Raw genomic sequence first — 21,198 nt, 5'->3', positions numbered from 1 at the left:
ACCTCAACTTGCTTCCTTTTTTCATTGTTTTCACACTTTTTACAAGTGCAGTGATACAACTTTTAGTCTACTTTTTTTAATGCTATCAGTGCTTTTTTAAGCAGCTCTCAGAAATAAGTTCGAATAAGTGGAAAATAAGTGATGGATGTAGTACCCGGTCTTTTGACCACCTATCTTCGCCATCTTGAACCATATTCCCTCCCCTTCCTCCTTCCTCTGCTCATCAATCGAACCTGACATGCTTTTTCTGTGGCAGCTCTCACGTCATGCGCACTTGTTTGATTGTGGGAGAGGCGCTCGCTGATCAAGCACTACCGTCATGTTGGTACCAGAGTATCAACCTGGACAACATCAACAGCTGGGAAGACTCACCCTTCATTATAACCCAGGTAATGTAGGCAAACCCATTTTTCCTGAATATCCCTCAATTAAAAAACAGTCTATCCGAGTGTCTTCGCCATCATGTTCGAACATTACGAAACAATTGAAGCCAAATCAAGTACGTACAAAGGCTGCCTGCTGTTTCCCTGTCCGTTTATAGTAATACCATGCTACCTACCACTGTTTTTGCACTTTTAGGATGCAGGACACTAGTTTCTGTTGATCACGAACAATCTGTTCAAACATCCCGATTCAGGAAGCGGTTGACCAGTATATATACTGGGTACTGGCTAAGTTCCTTTCTCTCATCTTCTTTCCTCGTTCCTTGTCACTTATATCCCCCCCCTCTTGGTCGATGTCACTGTCACACAGCGAAGACAGTATGTTGCACGGTGATGATGCATCTGGCATCGACTTGGAAAGCCAGCAGAGTCACAATGGCCTCAAGTGGCCTTCAGAATCATCCCAAGCACAGTCAGCATTTCTGCAGGCCCGGCAGAGACGTAAAATCGCTGACCTGGAGGAAAAGCTGGAGACCCTCGAGTCAGGGCGCGCTGCAAAAGAAAGGTATGTCCATCATTTCACGTGTCGAGTTGGCTTCTCCCAACACCTGTCAGGCAAACAAACTACTATCTAGCTCAAGGAAGAGGCATCAGGCGCGTCGTCGCTTTATTTGATAGTATTGAAGACCTCGTCGCCGAAAATGACAGAAGATATGATGCCAACAAGGATGCGGCTACTATCGAGTAAGTTGTCTCGACCTTGGTTTGTTACCAGCGTCCTCACATCAATTTGTTTATGTAGCCAAGAGCAGCTGCTAATAGGGTACAATATCCTAATGAGAGCTTTGCCATGGTTGCTAAAGACATCCTCCGATATCGAGCACGATGAGTACACATGCATGCTCAAAATGGTGTGTGTTGTGCTGATGTTGATGATTGACTTTATCATGACAAGTCTTTGTTTAGCTTAGGCAGGGGGCTGATGGAGCTCGAGGCGATGATACATCGAAACTGAAGACTCTTATTGCTGACTGGGTCAATCGTAAACTCAAACCGAATCCCCTAGTGGACCCCAACGACAAACATTCTCGCGGATTCATCAATGATGCGTGTGGCAAGTTACTCTGCCCGGCTGAGCTCGATTGGAATAGCCCAGTGTGCATAGTGCATCTGGACCCCTCAAGCAACACTAACTGTTCACCAGCACAAAGGCAGGGATTCGAGATCGCTCTGAAGGTTATATCATGACAGACCTCTCTTTTCCGGCCTTTTTGTATGAAAGGTATACCGCCAATCTGGACAATTTGGAGGAAGGCCTTTTTAAGGGCAAAATTCTGGTGCAGGTTAGTAGCACCGAGTTGCCTGGCCACGATCTCACTGTTTGTTTCCAGGGCTATAAAGCTGTCTTCACATCTCCCTCCTCTGCAAAGAACACAGAGGGTGATGGCGATGGCGCTGACGTCATCGAGAACAATAGACGTGCTAAGAAGACAGCCTGGGGAATTAAGGTCAAAAAACACGTCGCACAAATTATCAAGATGGAGAAAGTCACTCCCTGCTCGATTGCATATATCGCCTGTAAAGTAAGTTGTCGTCATTGTTGTCATCATCAGTGTTTTCATCCTACAATGACAGGTACAATTTGTGCTTTCTTCTGTCATGTCGTGGTGGACTGTCGACGGTGACTTCAACTATATACAATTCTGGCAGTCCATCGTGGATTTCTTCGAACGACCTCCTGGTCAAGAAGCACAGCTTAGGGTCAACAAACTCCTTGAGTGGTGGACTAGGTGTAGATATTATACTGATATTGTCAACAAGCCTCAATTGATATTATCAACCTGTCTAGGAAAATTTTTGGTAGGAGCCGCTGTGAGGATCTTAGCGACGCGGCGAGGTCCAACATGTCTGTCAATGCCCTTGCAAGGCAGAGGGCACAACTCGATGACACTGCTTTTGATTCAAATTAGGGACATATCATTGTTCAAATCTATTATTATCTACATACGGTTCTTGCTGTTGTAGTTTGTTATCAATCTTGTGATTTGATGATACAAGCCTGTTGTGAATTCTTGTTAACAATTATGAATGATTCTGAGCATAATTCAGGCTATGATAATTCCACCTGTGTATTTTAAATTGGCTGAAAGTATGTATTTTCCGGCCTTCGTGACAATCATTGCACAAAAAGTATGAACTTACAAGCTGAAAGGAATTGACAGACATGTTGAATTCAAAGTTCCACTGATAATACTTGCCATTGTAGGGCTATTTTACCTCTGAGCAGGCTCTCCATGGTGATTCCTAGTGATCTTAAGATGTCTATATAATACCTAACTCGGCCTGATGACAACGGTATGGTTAGATCACTAAGCTATATCACCAAAATCCTGAATGCACGCATAGATAATACTTCTGCAGGGCGAAAAGATACAAAATTACATTGATGTGGCACAGTATAGAAGAGGGCTTCGGTTGAATGGTAAGCGGAGCACCGAAGTCGCGCATGACCCCTCACTGTTGAGTTTCGAGTTAAGTACTAGGCTGTAACTCCACAGTGCCCATGTGCAGCTCAGAGCCCATTCAGTGTAAAACTCCGTGTTAGACGGGCCAGCTGAGGGACATAATATTCCATATTAAACGGGCCAGCGGACCATGGGCCGATGTCATAATATCCTTGATGTTGATGGGTGGGCCAATGTGTATATAATACTCGATGGTAATGGATGGGCCAATGTTGCCACTATGTGTAAGGGATTTGATAGAGATGGGAGGGCCGAGATATTTGAATGATGTAGACTAGTGGGCAGATGGAACTGTCAATTGCATAGGCGGATGGGCCAATGGGACTGTACATCATATAGATGGATGGGCTGATGGAACTGTCGATTTTATAAATGGATGGGCCGATGGGACTGTACAATACATAGGCGGATTGGCCGATAGAACTCTCGATTTGAATGATGTAGACTAGTGGGCCGATGAAACTGTCAATTATATAAACGGATGGGCCAATCAACCTGTAGATTGTATAGACGGATGGGCCAATGGGACTGTACATTACATGAATGGATGGGCTGATCAACCTGTAGATTGTATAGACGGATGGGCCGATAGAACTATCAAGTTTATAGACCGATGACCTAGGAAGACAGATATTAACTCGGTGATACTGGACATTGGAATATGTTACTCGGTGCTCGGTACTCAGGCCTGAGTGGTTGGTTATGGGTGGTCGGGACCCGGGACTGACTCAGTGTGTGGTGCTCAGTGCTCGACACTCGATGCTTATGACCTGATCGAAAGTATTCAATGCTCAACATTCGGTCAGGACTCAATCGCTTTCTCAGAGGTATGGAATTTATGAATATACTAATGACCCTCCCTGGCCGATGTTTCACCAAATGGAATCTTTACCAAATCCATCATGGCCCATCCACATGAAGGAACACCTGCATAAATATGGACTGAATCCCTCATATACCATGCCCAAGCAACCCGATCCCCTGCTACTTCATGGATCCCATGCCTGACTATCCTTCCTGAAAATGCTATCATGACCCCGGGATCATACATGAACTCCAGCTGAAGGCTGGGCATGCTCATGTGAGTGTTAGAATAATTCCCCACAGTTGTGAGAATGTCAAACCACTCGGGAGATGATAAGTGGTCTCTATGATATGGGGTTTGCCGATTAGAAATGACAGAGAGGGTATTGAAGACGGAAGCCCAGAGCTTGAGGGTCTCTGACATGTTCAGAAGGTTCTTTGTTTCAGCCGACTCACCGAGGCTTGAAAAGGCATGCATGCCTGCCCAGTACTGTCGAGGATGCATGACCCTGAGTGCTGCTGAGGCTATAGCTGCCAGCCTCGCAATAGCTTTGAGGATATCCTCGGAAAGTGGACCCTTCAATGAAGCGGATACCTCTGGATCTGAGACAGTCTACAGGAGTGGTGAGATTAACTACCAAGGAACATTGGCATGTCATGGCATCTAACCTCATGCCCCTGCTGAAACCACGCCGGGGATATATTGATGCATCTGGCAGCAATGTCACCATTCCCGGAGCCTTGACTGAACCACTCTTCATTAGTCCGCCAACTGCCGCTGACTTTTACACTTTTTTCGAGTGTGGGAGTCAGCAATTGCGAGGCCTTCCAAATTTCTTCCTGTAGTATATTGAGTATTCAGGATCCATCGGGCAATGAAGAATCTGAAATACCTGGGTGGTGTCCGTGAGTGCACAAGGGAGATACCACACGATGATCGCACCAGTCACATCAAGAACTGTGGCAGGCATGTCGACAAACTTGGTACCCTCATGTCCAGGAGGACACCTGTCAAGCAGCTTCTTCTCTCTCTCTTCATTATGGCCAGTGTCCTTCAGGGATATCAATTTGCTGTATCTTGCAATATCGATCTGTGTCTGAACTGTAATCGAGGAATCTGAATGATCAAATGGAAGATCCGGATCAGCAATCCGACTCACTGGGATTGTGATATGCTTTGATGAGGTGATCGACCAATTGATCACAAGCCATCACCAGATCGGTGTCTAGGTGAGGAGAAGGTATGACCAGATCCCCTCCCATCTTGTCTGTATTGAATTTCTGTTCGGTATATTCACTCGCCTCATGGGTGACGGTCAGGGCCCAAGAGATCCAGAAGGATATCTCAATCTCGGAGTCTGGGGACACATTCATGATGAAGGGATGTATTTGATGGAGGGAAATCCGATGGTGAGTATAAGATGATGCCTACAATTCGGCTTTAAGGGGGATATCAGATCTGGGGTGGCAGAGATTACGAGGATCAGATAGGGCCACATGATGCATGATCTTGGTATAGAGCACCAATGACCGAGTACCGAACATTGAGTATCAAAGATGCACCGAGTACCGGTGATTGAACCAAGGGCTGAATACCGAATATCAAGTATCCCAGGTGGGATCACAGAATCGATGCTCCATACCGAGGACGGGATCTCCAGGATCGTGGACCTAATGCCACGCAAGGACCAATTACTGGAGAGAGTTCACCAAGTCTTCAGTACCAAGTGCTGACGATGGAGCTCTGAGGACCAAGTCCTCAGACCCGAGTCTACAGTAATGAGCACCGGGCACCGAGCACCAACCGCCAAGCACCGAGTGTCAAGCACTTGGAAATTCATTCTTCAGGCATTCAGTTGCAGTCATCAGTACCGAGGATTGGGCCCCAGGACCCAGGACCCAGGACCCGGGTGTCCTCATTACTTGGTACTCGGTAAAGACGGAACACCGAGGACCGAGCAATCAGACCCTGACGGTGCACTGACGAGTGCTGAGCGCCGAGCACCAACTGCCAAGCACTGAGTGTCGAGCACTTGGAAGGTCATTCTGGAGGCATTCAGTGCCAGTCTTCACTACCGAGGAGCGGGACCCAGGAAACCTCAGTACTCGGTACTCGGTAAAGACAGAGCACCGAGCAATCAGACCCGATGGTGCACTGACAAGTGCTGAGCGCCGAGTCCTAACTGCCAAGCACCGAGTGTCGAGCAATTGGAAATTCATTCTGGAGGCATTCAATGCCAGTCATCAGTACCAAGGAGCGGGACCTGGGACCCGGAGTCTTCGGCTCTCAGTACTCAGTAAGAAGTGTTGACAGGTCGGTCCTTGGTGCTCACTCTTTATGTGGGACTCAGTGATTCTGTAATTTGAATATGTCTACGGTATATACATGCTGGTGTGCTGAAGCATAACAGCCTTCCTATGGATCCCGATCATTCCTGCAATCCATTGCCGCACACCTCCCTGGCTTGCTGCAATCGGGTGAGGATATCAGTGTACATTTGTATCTCACCCATCTTATCTCTGATGCCCTCCCGCTGTTCTTCGATCAATGTCACCAATCATTCTCGAATCCACTGAAGTCCCATAAGAGATGGGATCGAGGTTTGATCCACCGTCTCCAGAAGAATGAGACCATCATCCTCAACACCGCCCTGGATGTTTCGATTCATCAACTGTAATTAAAATGGTACTCGGTGCTTACCAGCCAGTGCTCATAGTGGAATCCACAACACTCCATGACCCGATTCCATCGCCATGGTTCGTTCGGAATGGTGGTGTGCCCCATCCACCATGGAGTATCATAGTCTGGAATGATGTGCGAGGGATCGCCGGGAGCTGTGTGATCTTGAAGCCGACCCAGATGAGCTGCGAAGACATGGTCTGGAACCTCGGTCCAGCTTTGCTGCGGGATCAAGAGCAGCAGATGAGCGATGGGGATTGGCATGACCGAAATGATGTTGTGTGCAGCTGAGTACTGCAGGACCGGTGTCACAAAGGTCTGTCAGTGATGTCAGAATTGACTACAACGTAGACATCATTCACTGCTCACTGAGATCTCCCATTGAAGCCCAGTTTTGAAGTGGGTGATTCGTGCGCACGGCAAATCCATTTCAGCTGCTTCTTTCTGATATTGAGCAACACATGCTCGGATACATGATGCAGCCATTGCCAATGTAGCTGCAATATCTGCGGTGCTGAGAGTGATCGGCTGATAGGGAAGATCTCTATCTTGGCTAGCAGAAGTTGATGTACCACTTGGATGTGAGTCAGACATGTCCGATGGAAGAGTAGACACAATGGAAATGAGGATAACAGTAGTTCAGGGTGTCAAAGTACGAGTGGCAATAACAATGACAGTGGTTCAAGGTGTAGATATATGGGCAGCTGATGGATGGATGACATTTTCAAACTCCGCCATCATTCCCATGACACAACCGAACCCCGGGCCACACAATGATTCACATTACTAGGATGTATGCTAGAAATTTGCAGTGGTTAATATTCACTCATCTTCAGGATATATTGGCATCATCGTAAGATCCTGAAAAGCAGCCTGCGCATCCTGTGCAAGCAATGAGTACATTCGGGATTGTCTTGCCGCATAGCAGGCATGACCCCGAAGCCGGCTGTCCGATGACTCCCTCATATGTGCATCCCATTGGGCTGCTTTGCACAAGAAGAAGTTGCATGTCCAGTCCATCTCCAGTTCCACCACCGTAAGTTCTTCAATCCATTGATCCCTCAGAGCCTTCGCCTGAAGCCAATGAACTCGGTAAACTTCACACTGGCTCGGTCAGATCATCCCCGCATTTTGAAAGTATGCCCGAACTTACATTCGTCATTCCATGACTCACTCAGCCCCGATAAATCGATGTCGAGAGACCAGAACCAGGCAAGGGACCCGTTCCGCTGACCTCGGGCATTTAGATCACCGACTGCAGTGCTGATCTTGAGCTGTTCTCAGAGCAGAGGTTGGTATTTCTGAAGCTGGTGCTGCCCAGGACCAAGTTTCATCATTTGCTTCCTTGTCCTGTTGTATATACTGGCATTCAGAGACATGGCCTGCTGAACCAACATCACCTGGGACCATGCCCGAGTCTTCAAAGCTTGCGACTTCGCCTGCCTAACAGTGGTTCAGAAAAGGACTGCCTTGTTGCACAAGTGTATTCGGAGATTGTGAAGGGCATCATTGGCCTGTCCTTCACGAAGCGACATCTCCAGCAGAATCAGATCCTCTGCTAAGCAGTGTTGGAGTCGGTCCAGCCCAACATTGGATGGCAATGGGATGACAGTGAGCTCGGGTGTGTTTGGGTAGGTATCGAGAGTCTTGGTGAACTCATCCAGGCCATCGTCAAGATCATTGAGAATTGAACAACTCAAGTCCTCCGGATCTTCATCACTATTGAATCCATCTCCGAAATGCAGGAGAGTGGACCGAGTGAATCCATCGATCTGTCCCTGCACCCGATTGTGTTGATGGGTGATGTCTAATCTCTGTGTCTCGGTAGGTCTTTGTCCGAGTCTCCGGACCTCAATGAGCAATGCAATCTGAGCTTCTTTGATCGCCAATCCCATTGATATCCATGTTGCGACTGATCAGCAGGAAGGTGATGCATGACGAGCATCATTTTCCTCCAGTAATCTCAGCTCGATCTCCTTCTTGCTTGGTGCTGCAGGTGCCATAAGGTCAAACACTTTGATGTCCATGGAATGATCTCACCCTTCCGGATATTGATCTCATATATGTCCATCGCAGCGGGATCATGTATTCTGCTTGACTGTGCGACCCTTTCACTCGCCAACCACAGAGTCTTTGAACTTTCTGGTGCCCCCTCATCGAGTCTATCGAATGCCTTCCCACTTTCGGCGATGCCACGCTTCGCCCCTTTGAATTTCTGGCAGAGCGTCCTTTCATGCGAATCATCTTGCAAAAATTGGAATTGTTCATCTGAAAATCTAGACATTCTTTTCTATGTGGCGACGACATTCCCCGAGCGGAAGGAGATATGAGGTTGAGGGGGGCCCACAGGGTCTCCATGATCTCTCCATCGATGCGACCTATGCCTTCAATGAAGTTCAACACATATCTCACATAGCAGCTGTCCTGATGTCCATGGATATGCCAAAGCCCAATTCCGGGAACTATGGTCAGCTCCAGAACCATTGTCAAGAATGGACCTTGATTGACCTGAGTGCGAAGATACTTGTTGTATTGACAGTTGATGTCGTAGAAGGTGATGGCCCTGTGCATCCTGCACTCCATTTTACCATGGCTAGATCAGGGGATTCCATTCACTTCTTGGACAGAAGACACGGACGACATTTACAACCGAGACAAAAGCTCACGGAACAAGAGATCTTGGAACTCAAAAACTACCTTCCTGAGTGGACTGCCGCAAAACGACACGAGAAACCAGGAATATTCACAGCCATAGCTCAAGCGGCAAGGTTGTTTGCTCCAAAGCTCGACCATGGACAATGGAAAAAGAGGAAGCAGGTGATGCATCCATGCAGGTTGAAACCTTAATGTTTTCAACACTGATTGTTTGTTGTTCGCTCAGATCTATAAAACCTGGTTGTTCAACAACAAGAAAAAGAAGGAAACAAAGGACATGATAAAGTATGGGAGGAAGTGGACCCCTAGGATGGTGGTCTATCAGCAGAACAGAGATGACGTGCTCAAGAGGATCGAGGCGGAATACGGGGCAAAGCCAGGAGCTCTGGATATGTTCAAGTATTACCAGGCGACCTGTTAAGGTTGTGCTCAAAGGAGAGGTTACTCAAAGGGCTTCGGCTTCAGCTCGTGCGCTGCGCCCCTTACCCGAGTACATGCCCTTTAATTTCCGGGGGACAGAGGGGAAGTCCGACAGAAGTCCGGGGAGTTCCGGAGGACTAGTGTTGGTGGAGTTTGGCAGAACTCCAGAAGGCTTATGTGGGGACGGAGTAAGGCTACTATGGAAGTCCGGAGTAGAAACAGAACAGAGGTTAGACTACCCTAAGGTAGAGCCGGAGAGTTAGTCCTAAGGTTTAACCCCTAAGACTTGGAGGTGGACAAGAGATGAGACTCAGGTCTGGAGATTGCAGGAATGAGCAGAACTAAGATGATATTTGAACTGAGGAGTTCCGGAGTATTGTAGGGGTTTATATACTGTAGGTAAGATAGACCTCGTTCATACACCGATTCATCATGTGATCTACTGTGACATTTCGATGGTTTTAGCTCTAATGCATTATACATGAAGTCTGAATGGAATCTGTTCTAAGGTTATGTGTGGAGAGTCTGTGGCAAGATGGCTATATAATTTTTGTAATCTAATTTAGAGAATTGAGAGACGAGTAGGCATTATACTGTTTGTTCAGCCAACAATGTTGAAGCCTGACGCCACCAACGTGACAGGCATGTAATTAGCACTATCGAAAATTCAATAGTTAATCACCTCACCATGCCATGAAAGAGGCCCTCACACATAGCAAACCTTCAAGGTTCTTGCGCTGGTCAGAAATGACAAAAGCTCAGTGAGAAGATGAAAAATGTAATCAGTTTAATGACTTGCGATTTCTCAGCAAATGGCTAAACATTTTGATAGACTAAGACAGCACCTTTCCCTGGGTCACACCCGACAAATCCCCCTCTCTGTCACTCAAAAGTACCAGTCGTTCCAAGTCCAACTGTAATCAATGACTGGGAACCTTGTGGTCGAAAGACTACCACTGTAGACTCAGAGGACTCGGATGCAGATGAAACAGACGAAGAGCGGGAGGAAGACGAGGAAGTCACCGAGGATAACATACACTGGACACAACCTCCATTCACTGCTGGACAATACATCCCTCCCCCAACTGTTGCTGAAGCAGCTGCTGCACTGAGTGATCTCAAGCTCCTCATTCAACCATGTCGGACATCGGGCATTGGACACAAAGACCCAAAACTCGATCTTTTGCTGTGGAGTCGGCTCAAAAAGATGCGGATGTTCCTATGGAACTACACAAAGCCTGTTGGTGCCTGCAGGTGGCAAGCAGCATCACTGATGACTGCAAATGCATATGAAAAGTCTACATGGTTAGCAGGTCGTCTTCGTCAATGGACGAGAGCTTACATATTGGACCGGAATGATCTCCCATTCAATATCTATGGCACCTGGAACTCATCCATTCTTGAAGATGAGGATTTTAAAGGAGAGTTACTCCTCCATCTACAGGGGATCGGAAAGTATGTCAGATCAATGGACATTGTTGACTATATTAAAAATCCAGATGTACTCACTCGGCTAAAGCTCAAGAAGCCCATTTCACTCACAACAGCACAACATTGGATGAAACATGTGGGATACCGATGGTCAAAGACACCGACGGGACAGTTCGTTGATGGGCATGAGCGATGCGATGTGGTGGAATATAGACAGTTAATATTTCTGCCAGTTTGGGCTGAACTTCTCTCGCGCACTCGGATTTATGCGACTGATGGAAGTGAATGTCAGGCACCACCAATGACCACTTGACGTGTTGTTATCTGGAATCATGATGAGTCAACATACTATGCGAATGACCACCGGAAAATTCGATGGGTGCATAAATCAGAGACTGCTGTACCTTATGCAAAGGGTGAGGGTGCCTCGTTAATGGTTGCTGACATGGTCAGCCCTGACTATGGATGGCTACAGTCACCTGATGGCAAGCAGCATGCTCGTGTACTGTTCAAGGCTGGCAAAGCTCGCGATGGATACTTCACGACACAAAACATACTCGATCAGGCCTCAAACGCGATGGATATCCTACGTGATCATTTCCCGGATGAAGATCATGTCATGGTCTTTGACAATGCGACCACTCACCTCAAGCGTGCCGACGATGCATTATACGCTCGCAAAATGCCCAAGTACCCCCCGAAGCATGGAAAGGACTGGGATGGAAGTGACTGGGGTGCAGGTAGACAGCCAAAGAACTGGGGAGTAGAGGTGAATGTAGTGGATGAGAATGGGAAGCCGGTCTATTCACCTAGCGGAGAGATAAAGAAGACGAGGGTCAGAATGTGTGGTGCCACATTTGCAGATGGCTCTCCCCAGTCATTGTACTACTCTGAAGGCCATGAACTTGCAGGTGTCTTCAAAGGGATGGCTACCATACTCCACGAATGAGGTCATGCCGACGTTTCAAAGGTTCGAGCTGAATGTCCAAAATTTCAGTGCAAGAAGGGCGTCGATCGCTGCTGTTGCCGGAGGATGCTCTACAACGAGCCAGATTTCGTAAATGTCAAGTCGTTGCTTGAGAATGCATGCGAAGCTAGGGGTTTTCGGGCAATATTCTTTCCGAAATTCCACTGCGAACTGAATTTTATCGAGCAATGCTGGGGTTATTCAAAGTGGGTGTATCGTGAGCTTCCCGTATCTTCCAAAGAGGCCGATCTCGAATGCAATGTCCTTACTGCCCTGGAATCTATTCCACTCGATGCTATTCGCCGGTAAGTCTTTGCTTTAATTTCTCTCACATACACTAATATTGGCTCAGATTCTCTACACGCTCACTTAGGTTTATGGATGCCTACCACAAAGGTCTCACCAGGAAGCAGGCAGCTTGGGCTTCAAAGCAGTATCATGGTCATCGTATCCTTCCAGACACCATAATGGCCGAGTTGGAAACTGCAAAATTAACTTGATTGAAATTTAAAACATATTCCGGACTCGGATACCTAATTTTGATTATTACTACTTCTACTATAATTTCGCCACTAGTATTAGCCATACAATGTCAAAACGGCTGTCAAAACGGTTTGAACTGGTGTCTGTTATGTTTCCCTACTGTTCACACCGCTTGGTCACATCAGTCACAAATGAGTCACAACGGTACATCGACCACGAAAATGCCTACTACTCATTCAATTGACAAAAAGTAACCATTCTGAGTAGACTATTTTAATACTACTGTATATGCCCACAGAATCATAGAATAGAATTCGCTAATTCTGATCTGAAGTAGAGTTACAAGCCAAAACGACGTGTTCTGACTTGTGATCACGTGATGAATCGGTGTATGAACGAGGTCTATCTTACCATGTAAGTAAATCAGTCAGCAAAGGTAAGGGCTATGTATGAAGCATGTGGAAAGTCTATTAGTAAGTGTAACAGATCAAAGCAGTGAAGTCGGAAATGAAGTAAGAATGGACGGATCAGTAAGCATAGTGGAATAGGACATCACCGGTAACTGGAGCAATAGCTAATCTAAAAGGAGTTAGGGGTGCGTGCGGAGATGAAGGCAGAGCGCTGGGTGGAATAGTAAGACGGAGAACTGGACTTTAATAGAGTAGATCCGGAATTCCAGTTCCAGAGGTACGGGATATGACACGACCGTCCGGAAGGTGATGGAAGAATTGTCTGATGAAGAGTTGGAGAAGGCGAAAGAAACAGCCAATAAATGGTCCAACAACATTCCTCCTCCCGAGATCCAAGCACAAGTCGCCGGTAAGAAGGGACCCGCATACATGGAGCACTTCTCCAATGAGATGTGGAGACAATGCGGGATGAGAGTGTTTGTATTGTCTGCCTGGAAGAATGAGCAGGGCCAAGTGCTATTCGGAACGTGAGTGCATTGCAAATGTCATCCTAGACCTGATATCTCAACAGATTTCCCATAGGCATGATGATAATGAGGCATTGGGAGATGGGGACAGCTTCATGAAGACAAAGGACTGGAAGGATATTGAACCAATTTGGCAGGAGTATGCACAAGCACAGTTTGGTGAGTGTTACAGCTATTGGGATGTGGAGGGTGACATTGATGGTTCCTGTGATAGGTGCTGAGGCAAGGGATGGCGAACGACAGGAGAAGGGACATCGAAAAAGACCTAGGAAACTGGCCTTCGAACTGGACATGAATGAGGAAGGCATCCCTTCACTTCCAGACACCATGCAAACAAAGCTCGAGGAGAAGAAGGCAATAGTGAGGGTGTTTCTTACAACACACTATTGTGAGTTTGCAGTGGCAACATCCTGCAAGAATTGGTTGACTGGATGTGACCAGGACTCTGTTCTGGCATTGACAAGGCTGTTGTCCCTTGGAGCGCCATCGTAGAATGTGAGGATGACTTCGTATCACCGATGTATCTTCCGAGCAGGGTGCATTTGAAGGACCCTTCGAAGTTGCAAAACTCCGATGCAACAGCCTTGCTGAACTTCTGGTATGCTCGCCAGGAGAATGGTGATGATCCGATCTTCCTGTTCAAAGCATGGAAGAACAAAGTCAGCAACATGATGAAACCAGTCTTGACCGGGGGATCAGACAAGTCTCATGCTTGCATCCCTCACCGGGGCATCATGATCAGGAGGCCACAGGATTCATCAATGGAATCCGAGATCAATGGTCGGCTGCACCATGCCCTCGCTGCCAATGCCCACTGGCTCTCCAAAAACAACCAAGTGTCATTGGAGGATGATAGTCCGGGGGATGATGACTCTGGCATGGATGAGGACAGTGCTAGAACCGTCCATAAGGGGGTTCAGGTAGTGCCAGGACTGCTGTCAGCCCGGAACATCGGGCAAGGAGTGCAACACCCGCTTCTGAAGCCTCGCCCAGTGAGGCCGGCAAGGCCAGTGCAATGGGCTGCTGGTCCGCTGCTGGGGTCACAGATGGGAGATCTCCTCGTGGGGTTGACTTGTGCAAACCGAGGAGTTGACCGTCAAAATGAAGCTGTGACTGAGGAGGAGACACATGTGTCCCCGGTGCCAAAGGGAATCCAGCAACAGAAAAAGGTGATTGTGGGACCTCTGAGCAGAACTCAAAGTAAGACCATGGAAAAGTCATTAGATATTCCTAGGAGAGTCACTAGAGCGAGGGCAGGGAAGTAATTGCATCATACCACATTGTGTCATTGTAGTCAGCCGAATCCTCCGAGAGTACTGATTATCAAGAACAATGACCATGTAGTCTGTGCAATACACAGATCATCAACCATCAAATGCAGATGACCGAGTATCAATGAATAATTGCTGATGACTTAGAACCGCTGATCAAATACCAGTGGCCTATCACCGACCACTGACTGCCGAAGACCGAGCACCAAATATCGACTGCCGAAGACTATGTACTGATGATCGACTGCCAAGGACAAAGGACTTCCGACCGAATACCAATGGCCGATTACTGAGGACCGAGGACCGACGGCCGATTGCCGACGACTGACAATCGACTGCTGACATCCGGTCGTTGGCAGTCGATAGTCGGTCGCCGGCAGTCGATTGTTGGTCGTCAGCAATTGGCCATCGGCACTCGGTCGTCGGCAATCGGCCATTGGTATTCGGTCAGAGGTCCTTGGTCCTCGGCAGTCGATCTGCATAGGGCCAAACACCAAATTTCCGACGACCGATGATCAACTGCCGATGACTGGATGCTGACGATCAGCCGTCGAGTGCATAGGGCCAAATGCCAAATGCCTTGCTGGTAGGTGGATGTTGGTCAGCAGTTGGCAATCGGCATACAGGACTTCATCGTCAATGGTTGTTTTTGTGATTGTTAGGGCTTTGGCATCAGTACTTGGTAACCGATGCTCGATGATCATTCTTCAATGCAGAGAATGGAGATCTCAGTTGTCGGTCGAAGTATTTTTAGTCAATTGTGCCCGGTTGCGAAGTCAAAGTGAATCTCCTATTCCATGTGTCTGGTGGAAGTCACATATGATGATCATACACTAATATAAGGATTATGGTCGTGTGCTATCTACATCTTCAGGTATCCTACTTTGACCCTGGTGAATTTGGGTCTCGAACCGTTGAATCAGTGAATCTACTACTTTGAGCATTTCAATGCTTGCCCACTCGGCCCTCTGCATCCTTCGAAGCTCCCGATCGGCCCGTGCCAGCTTGTCGGATGTCTCTGCCCAAGCAGTTCAAAATGGTCGCTCTGCCTCCAGGAGCTGCGGTATGGATGGGTCTGGAAGGTTTCCGTGAGTAGTTGTGAAGTCGGCCAGTCGGGTTTGAAGATTCTACACTACGATAGCAATGAGAACGACGTGCTGACATAGACCTGCAATTAATACTTACATCCCACATCATGATATGACCCAAAAGGCCGGAACTCCCGAACCATAGCTTGGAGCTCTTCGTTGTCGAGCACTGGAGGTGCCGGAAGGCAGTCAGCATTGGGTGGATTCACTGATGGAGTCAATCAGGTATGGAATTCCTAGTGTCGTGAAGCACTTACAATATTCCATGGGTTCATCGGACATCTCTTCTGGCCCAAGGTACAGTGCTGGACTGATGGCTTGGCCTGGGGGATCACTGCTTGCGCGGTGGGACGGCTCGGGCACACCAATCCCACCATTGAAGTCGTCTTCCGGGCTGAGATATAGCTCCCGACTGATGTGCAGGGGCATGGATTCATACTCCACCTCATCGTCCAGCCCAAGATACAAGTCATCTGATTGCATGTGTTAACAAATAGAAGCATGTAGGAAGACATCTTACCGAACATCGGCCATTCCTCTCCCATCCACAGATCTGTTGAGCTTGTTGACAATTGTGCTTGACCACCGTCGTCGATGTCCATTTCAATGATGTCAGTCACTGGTGGTTCTGTAAATTGCACTGTGGGGTGAGAGTGCATTGGGCTTGATGGTCTAACTGATCCACAGATCTCACAATTTGATCCTTGAAATGAGTGGATTATTCGCAAACTCCTGAAATGTGAACATTGTGCAAATAATCCACAACAATGAAATATTTATTGACCGAAGTTCGATTGACTTGTGTCTTTGTAAAACTGCTTCCTTGCCAGCTGTCACTACATTTCATAACTTTTATTATCGATATATTCATCCTTGATGTCCAACCAAGCCAACAAGTCCATGGCCGATCTCAAGGAGATCACTGGCCAACTTCTCGCGATCATCCGCACTGCCCGACAAATTCCCCCTGGTTGACAAATTCCCCCTGGTCCAAGTCACTTTGCTCTGGCGACCCAGGCAAGTGAATTAGTGGTGCGTATATGATATCAAACACGTATTATACATGATCGCTCATCTTCTATCAGGCAAGGGCAGTCCAGGATCATGGTGACTCAACATGCCTTCCCGGCCTTGTCTTGTCTTGTTTACGGGAGTTCATCCGGACTCGCAACTGTTCTCCGCAGGAGGCCCCAAACTGGCAGAGCATCAGCCATGACGACCCTCGACTCATGCAGCACAGCTGGCGCAGCAAGGCCCTCGCCTGGCAAGCCTTGGGCGACCACTCGTTCGATCTCACACACGAGGTCGATGGTGGTGACACCGACAATGCTCCCAGTCCCTTGATGAGCGTGGATGGTGATGCTTTGGAGAAGGGGAAAGGGAAGGCGAGGGAAGTGGAGCCGGAGAAAGAGAAGGAGAGGGAGAAGCCGAAGGACGAGCAGGAGAAGCCACACAGGAAGCGGCCTTTCTCCCAGATGTTGAAGCCGGTCCCAAAGTCGGCGATGAAGAGGCTGAAGAGGGGGAAGTCAGGGCAGGAACGGAAATCAAGGGAATCGGTGGATTCATCGGACGAGGAGGAGGAAGAGGACGGGTCCTTGAAGGTATGTTTTGTTTTTTCTGTGTTGATGTTCACTCATGCAGTGGTGTAGCCCCGCTCAGACACACCATCGGTGATTGTCACTCGGTGGGTTTCCCCCGCCCAACCATCAAGGCCCTCTGGGCCTCCCCGATCCCCAGGCTCTCCGAAGAAGGCCCCCTTCGGCCCTGGAATGGTAAGCTAGACTGGTTACCTCAGGTCCCCAAATCTAACATTCAGCAGACACCTCCGCTCATGCGCCCTGACATCCCAGAGTCATCTCAAGCAACTTCCGAGAGCCCGAGGGATGTGCCCCCAGTTGTGGACGCCAGCGCCATTCTCATTCCCGGACCGGTGAGTCCCACAAAGATATATTTTGCTGTCCCGGCTGACTGACCATCCCCCACAGAACAACCCATGTAGGTGTTGCATGCAGCATGAGCTGCCGTGCACCACCAGGTTTGATAAGCGGAAGGGCATGGCCCTCATGTCATGTGTCCTGTGCACGACGAAGAAAGTGAAGTGCATCTCGGCACGTCTCAGCACCCTAGCCTCCACCACTCGAGGACGGTCTACCGAGTGCTTGAGGGCCTCCTCGACAGGCCCATCGACCTCCCAGTCGACGGTGCGGACCTGAAGCCAATCCCGGGGGCCGTCGGTAGCTCTGAGTGAGCCTCAGGGCAACCCACCCAAGCCACGGTCCCGGGGCCGAAGCAAGCCCTTGGGCTTGGCGACAATGCCCATCCCCCCTGCAGCTGGTAAGTCAATTCAATTGATGAAACATTTACCGTTATTGATTTGATTCCAGTCATTGCATCATCGAGTTCGGCTGCCCCCCATGCAGCCCAGGACCTCCCGATCCCGGACCTCCACTGGATGTTGATCGCAATTCGCAAGAGCACAAATCACATTGCAGCTCTGGAGGCTCGTGCCTCTGAACAGGAGAGCACAATCGATAAGCTCTGAAGGCTGCATGAGAGCCTTTGATGTCAGATCATGCAGCGACATCTGTCATTCCCCCTCCCGCTGCAACTTTGTCTCTACTCCTTGATCAAGCCTCTCCCGGGTCGCAGTCCCATGTGCACTTGGCACCCTTGCTGCTCATCAACTTCAGCACCAACTCAACAGGCAAGGAAGCCTCCACCATCATTGCCCCAGTAATGGAGCCAACAATCCCACCCTCTCAGACTGAAGCAGCGTTGGACCCTGCTCCTGCCATTGCATCGACGGTTCCCGTCGATGCAGTTCACAGCCCGGCCGATGATGGCGCCTCCACCTTCGCATCGGCCTTCGCACTTCCGGGCCCCCTGGAAATGCACCCCAGCCCTTTGGAGATTCCCGAGGATGGCCCAAGCACTGCTGAGATTGTTGAGCATGGGTCGCCCCTCAACCTTCTTCCGGAATATGATTCCGGTGATGAGCAGGACGCCGCAATGCAAATGTAGATATACCATGATCCATTGTACTATAGTGTGAATACTATGAATTGTTTGTACCATAGAATTGTAGAGTACTCAACAATCAGTACCGCATACCCAACATTATGCAAACCTCTGAGCCCCGCGCATGTAACAAAGAGTCTCAAGGACCGAGTCCCGAGCATCTCGGTGCTCAGTACTCAGTCTTTGCCTTTCAGTTTTTGATCCTCGGCTCTCCGAGTCCCGAGCATCTTGGTGCTCGGAACTCAGTCTTTGCCTTTCAGCTTTCGATCCTCGGCTCTCCGACCTCAATACCTCAGTACTTGGTTTGGTTCTTGGTACTTGATACTGGGTGACTGGTTCACAATCCCCAACCCTTTGTACCGGTACTCAGTTCTCGGTACTCAGTACCTGGTTCGGCCCTCGGTACATGTACTCGGTACTTGACACTCGGTGACCAGTTTGCAATCCCCAACCCTCGGTACCCAGTACTCAGTTCTCGGTACTTGATCCTCGCTGCCCAGTTTGATATCCCCGATCCTCAGCACTCAGTTGTCAGCCCTCAGTCCTTGATCCTCGGTACTCGATACTCGGTGCCTGGGTCACCATCCCCAGCCCTCGGTACTCAGTACTCATTTCTTGGAACTCCACACCCGGGTCGCGATTCACCATCCTCGATCCTTGGTGCTCGGTTCTCAGCTCTCAGTACTTGACCCTCAGGACTTGATCCTCACTCCGCAGTTCACCATCTCCGATCCTCAGTACTTAGTATTTGGTACACGGTACTCCATTGGCCATACTCGGTACTCGCAGTTTGCCACCCTTGATCCTCGGTACTCAGTCCTTCAGTACTTGATCCTCGCTGCCCAGTTCGCCATCCCCGATCCTCAGTACTCAGGACTCAGTACTCGGTGCTCCGTTTGCCATACTCGATACTCATTTATATGACGGTTCTGGCTCCTCGATCCTCCATGCTCAATAATCATTGATGCACCTACATCATCTAACCAATCGGTCTCCACTTCAACCCATCCATCCTCACAGCATTCATTCATCTCAGTCCACCCATACATACTTTACATATCCACCTCGGCCTACCGGTGTATACGATATTCATTCACCTCGGCCCACCCGTTCATCTCATATACATATGAGATCCATCTATCTCGGCCCATCCGTCTATATGATATATGTCTTACCTTGGCCTACCCATATACAATATACATCAATCTCGGCCCATCAGTACATATGAGATTCATCTCCCTCGGCCCATCCATCCATATGATATGCATCTCTCTCAGCCCACATCTACCTTGGCCCATCCATCTATATGATATATCTATCTTGCCACATCCATCCATATGATTCACATCCACTTCGGCCCATCCGTCCATATAATATACTAATACCTCAGCTCACTCATCTTTATGATCCATCTCCCTCGCCCAACTCGTCTACTGTATTCTACTCTAGATATTACCTAGATGGGCCCACCCATCTCCATCGGGAATAATTTGCCTCTTGGCCCACCCATCTTCAATGAGGATATTATTACATTGGCCCATGGTCTGCTAACTCGTCTAAGACAGTGTATTATGTCCCTCGGCTGGCCCGTCTAAGATGGAGTTTGGTCACTGTAGTATGTGCAGCTCAAACATATTGGGATGCAGTCGTAAGTGATATACTACTGCCAGCCGTTATTCACCCAAAGGACATCACCTAGAGACTCGAATCACAATATGATTTGATTGTTGCCGGCTTAGTGAACATATCAGGGCTGGTGCAAATGGATAAATATTTTTCATATGCATTCCTAATTGATATATAGCGGATTATCATTGTATCCCTAAAGAACTGATGTTAAGGTTCGAATCAGGTCACGAAACTTACTGTCGCCCGCGCGGGTCAACACATACTCGTCATCTGGAAGGCATTGACCTTCACTTGTAGCTTCACAGTTGTGAATGTCCCTTTTGATGTTAGGCACTTCATGCAATGGTGTTGGGGTTTGAATCACATCATGAAACTTACTGTCGCCTGCGCGGGTCAACACATACTCGTCATCTGGAAGGCATCGACCTTCACTCATAGCTTCATAGTTGTGAATGTCCCTTCCATTATGGCATTATTCATTAATCTAGCTCAACCGTCGACTTTTGCCACACCTCCACTTCAACTGTTATCGTGATATATGGCCTTCTACTTTCCTCACGTGTTCACTGATGGCCATGTTCTAGACCGAATTGGCCACCCTTGTCATGTCAAATTCAAAATTCAAATCCAAGTCATCTTTGCTAGTTCGTTCCTGTATGTTTTGGGATGCCTGAGCATTCGAATTCATGCCTGTGGTGGCAGACTGCACAATCATAGCTTCGGCCCAGACCTTGGAAGCAAACTTGATGGACGACTCACGAATGTCACTGTCAACATGAATTTGACTCTAGGTCCCTACTTATTGTCCCCAGGAAAAAAGAGCGGTGAAAAGTATTAAGGTTGTTCTGCAGCTCAAAGCTGTTCAAACATTCACTATACACTTGTGGCAGTTGGTCGAGCCGTGAAG

General features: G+C 48.4%; 8 protein-coding genes across 8 annotated transcripts; 4 read left to right on the top strand and 4 right to left on the bottom strand.

Moving 5' to 3' along the window:
* Positions 1-763: 763 nt before the first annotated feature.
* Positions 764-2,353, top strand: EDB91DRAFT_1244693 (uncharacterized protein; the record flags this gene model as incomplete). The annotated part of the gene is made up of 8 exons (XM_041322444.1): positions 764-948; positions 999-1,127; positions 1,186-1,294; positions 1,350-1,540; positions 1,588-1,726; positions 1,775-1,966; positions 2,019-2,173; positions 2,233-2,353. 8 exons carry the CDS (start codon positions 764-766, stop codon positions 2,351-2,353), a joined length of 1,221 nt encoding a protein of 406 aa, XP_041180899.1.
* Positions 2,354-6,270: 3,917 nt separating this feature from the next.
* On the bottom strand, positions 6,271-6,986 carry EDB91DRAFT_1079016 (uncharacterized protein; the record flags this gene model as incomplete). The annotated part of the gene is made up of 3 exons (XM_041315081.1): positions 6,271-6,384; positions 6,414-6,710; positions 6,762-6,986. The coding sequence occupies 3 exons, from the start codon at positions 6,984-6,986 to the stop codon at positions 6,271-6,273; spliced, it is 636 nt and encodes a 211-aa protein (XP_041180898.1).
* A 228-nt stretch (positions 6,987-7,214) lies between these two features.
* On the bottom strand, positions 7,215-8,419 carry EDB91DRAFT_1079015 (uncharacterized protein; the record flags this gene model as incomplete). The annotated part of the gene is made up of 5 exons (XM_041315080.1): positions 7,215-7,489; positions 7,546-7,666; positions 7,793-7,835; positions 7,872-8,304; positions 8,332-8,419. The coding sequence occupies 5 exons, from the start codon at positions 8,417-8,419 to the stop codon at positions 7,215-7,217; spliced, it is 960 nt and encodes a 319-aa protein (XP_041180897.1).
* Positions 8,420-8,723: 304 nt separating this feature from the next.
* Positions 8,724-8,942, bottom strand: EDB91DRAFT_1025527 (uncharacterized protein; the record flags this gene model as incomplete). Its single annotated transcript, XM_041312628.1, has 1 exon — positions 8,724-8,942. A coding segment is annotated over one exon (219 nt), but the record flags the coding sequence as incomplete, so codon positions are not given.
* Positions 8,943-10,236: 1,294 nt separating this feature from the next.
* Positions 10,237-11,847, top strand: EDB91DRAFT_1244688 (uncharacterized protein; the record flags this gene model as incomplete). The annotated part of the gene is made up of 5 exons (XM_041322443.1): positions 10,237-10,245; positions 10,300-10,922; positions 10,967-11,069; positions 11,132-11,185; positions 11,239-11,847. The coding sequence occupies 5 exons, from the start codon at positions 10,237-10,239 to the stop codon at positions 11,845-11,847; spliced, it is 1,398 nt and encodes a 465-aa protein (XP_041180895.1).
* A 1,220-nt stretch (positions 11,848-13,067) lies between these two features.
* EDB91DRAFT_1244686 (uncharacterized protein) lies at positions 13,068-14,550 on the top strand (the record flags this gene model as incomplete). Its single annotated transcript, XM_041322442.1, has 4 exons — positions 13,068-13,285; positions 13,341-13,444; positions 13,500-13,645; positions 13,750-14,550. 4 exons carry the CDS (start codon positions 13,068-13,070, stop codon positions 14,548-14,550), a joined length of 1,269 nt encoding a protein of 422 aa, XP_041180894.1.
* A 951-nt stretch (positions 14,551-15,501) lies between these two features.
* On the bottom strand, positions 15,502-16,303 carry EDB91DRAFT_1079011 (uncharacterized protein; the record flags this gene model as incomplete). The annotated part of the gene is made up of 4 exons (XM_041315079.1): positions 15,502-15,614; positions 15,742-15,852; positions 15,902-16,117; positions 16,165-16,303. The coding sequence occupies 4 exons, from the start codon at positions 16,301-16,303 to the stop codon at positions 15,502-15,504; spliced, it is 579 nt and encodes a 192-aa protein (XP_041180893.1).
* Positions 16,304-16,520: 217 nt separating this feature from the next.
* Positions 16,521-19,351, top strand: EDB91DRAFT_1079010 (uncharacterized protein; the record flags this gene model as incomplete). The annotated part of the gene is made up of 10 exons (XM_041315078.1): positions 16,521-16,614; positions 16,740-17,245; positions 17,294-17,416; positions 17,440-17,574; positions 17,657-17,845; positions 17,900-17,978; positions 18,029-18,148; positions 18,223-18,661; positions 18,730-18,990; positions 19,033-19,351. 10 exons carry the CDS (start codon positions 16,521-16,523, stop codon positions 19,349-19,351), a joined length of 2,265 nt encoding a protein of 754 aa, XP_041180892.1.
* Positions 19,352-21,198: the final 1,847 nt, after the last annotated feature.

This window comes from Suillus paluster (genome assembly GCF_016628075.1).
Source record: "Suillus paluster strain FC165 chromosome Unknown EDB91scaffold_8, whole genome shotgun sequence".
Lineage (NCBI taxonomy): Eukaryota > Fungi > Basidiomycota > Agaricomycetes > Boletales > Suillaceae > Suillus > Suillus paluster.
The sequence above is the reverse complement of the archived record's forward strand: the minus strand, read 5'-3'. Positions and strand labels throughout refer to the sequence as shown.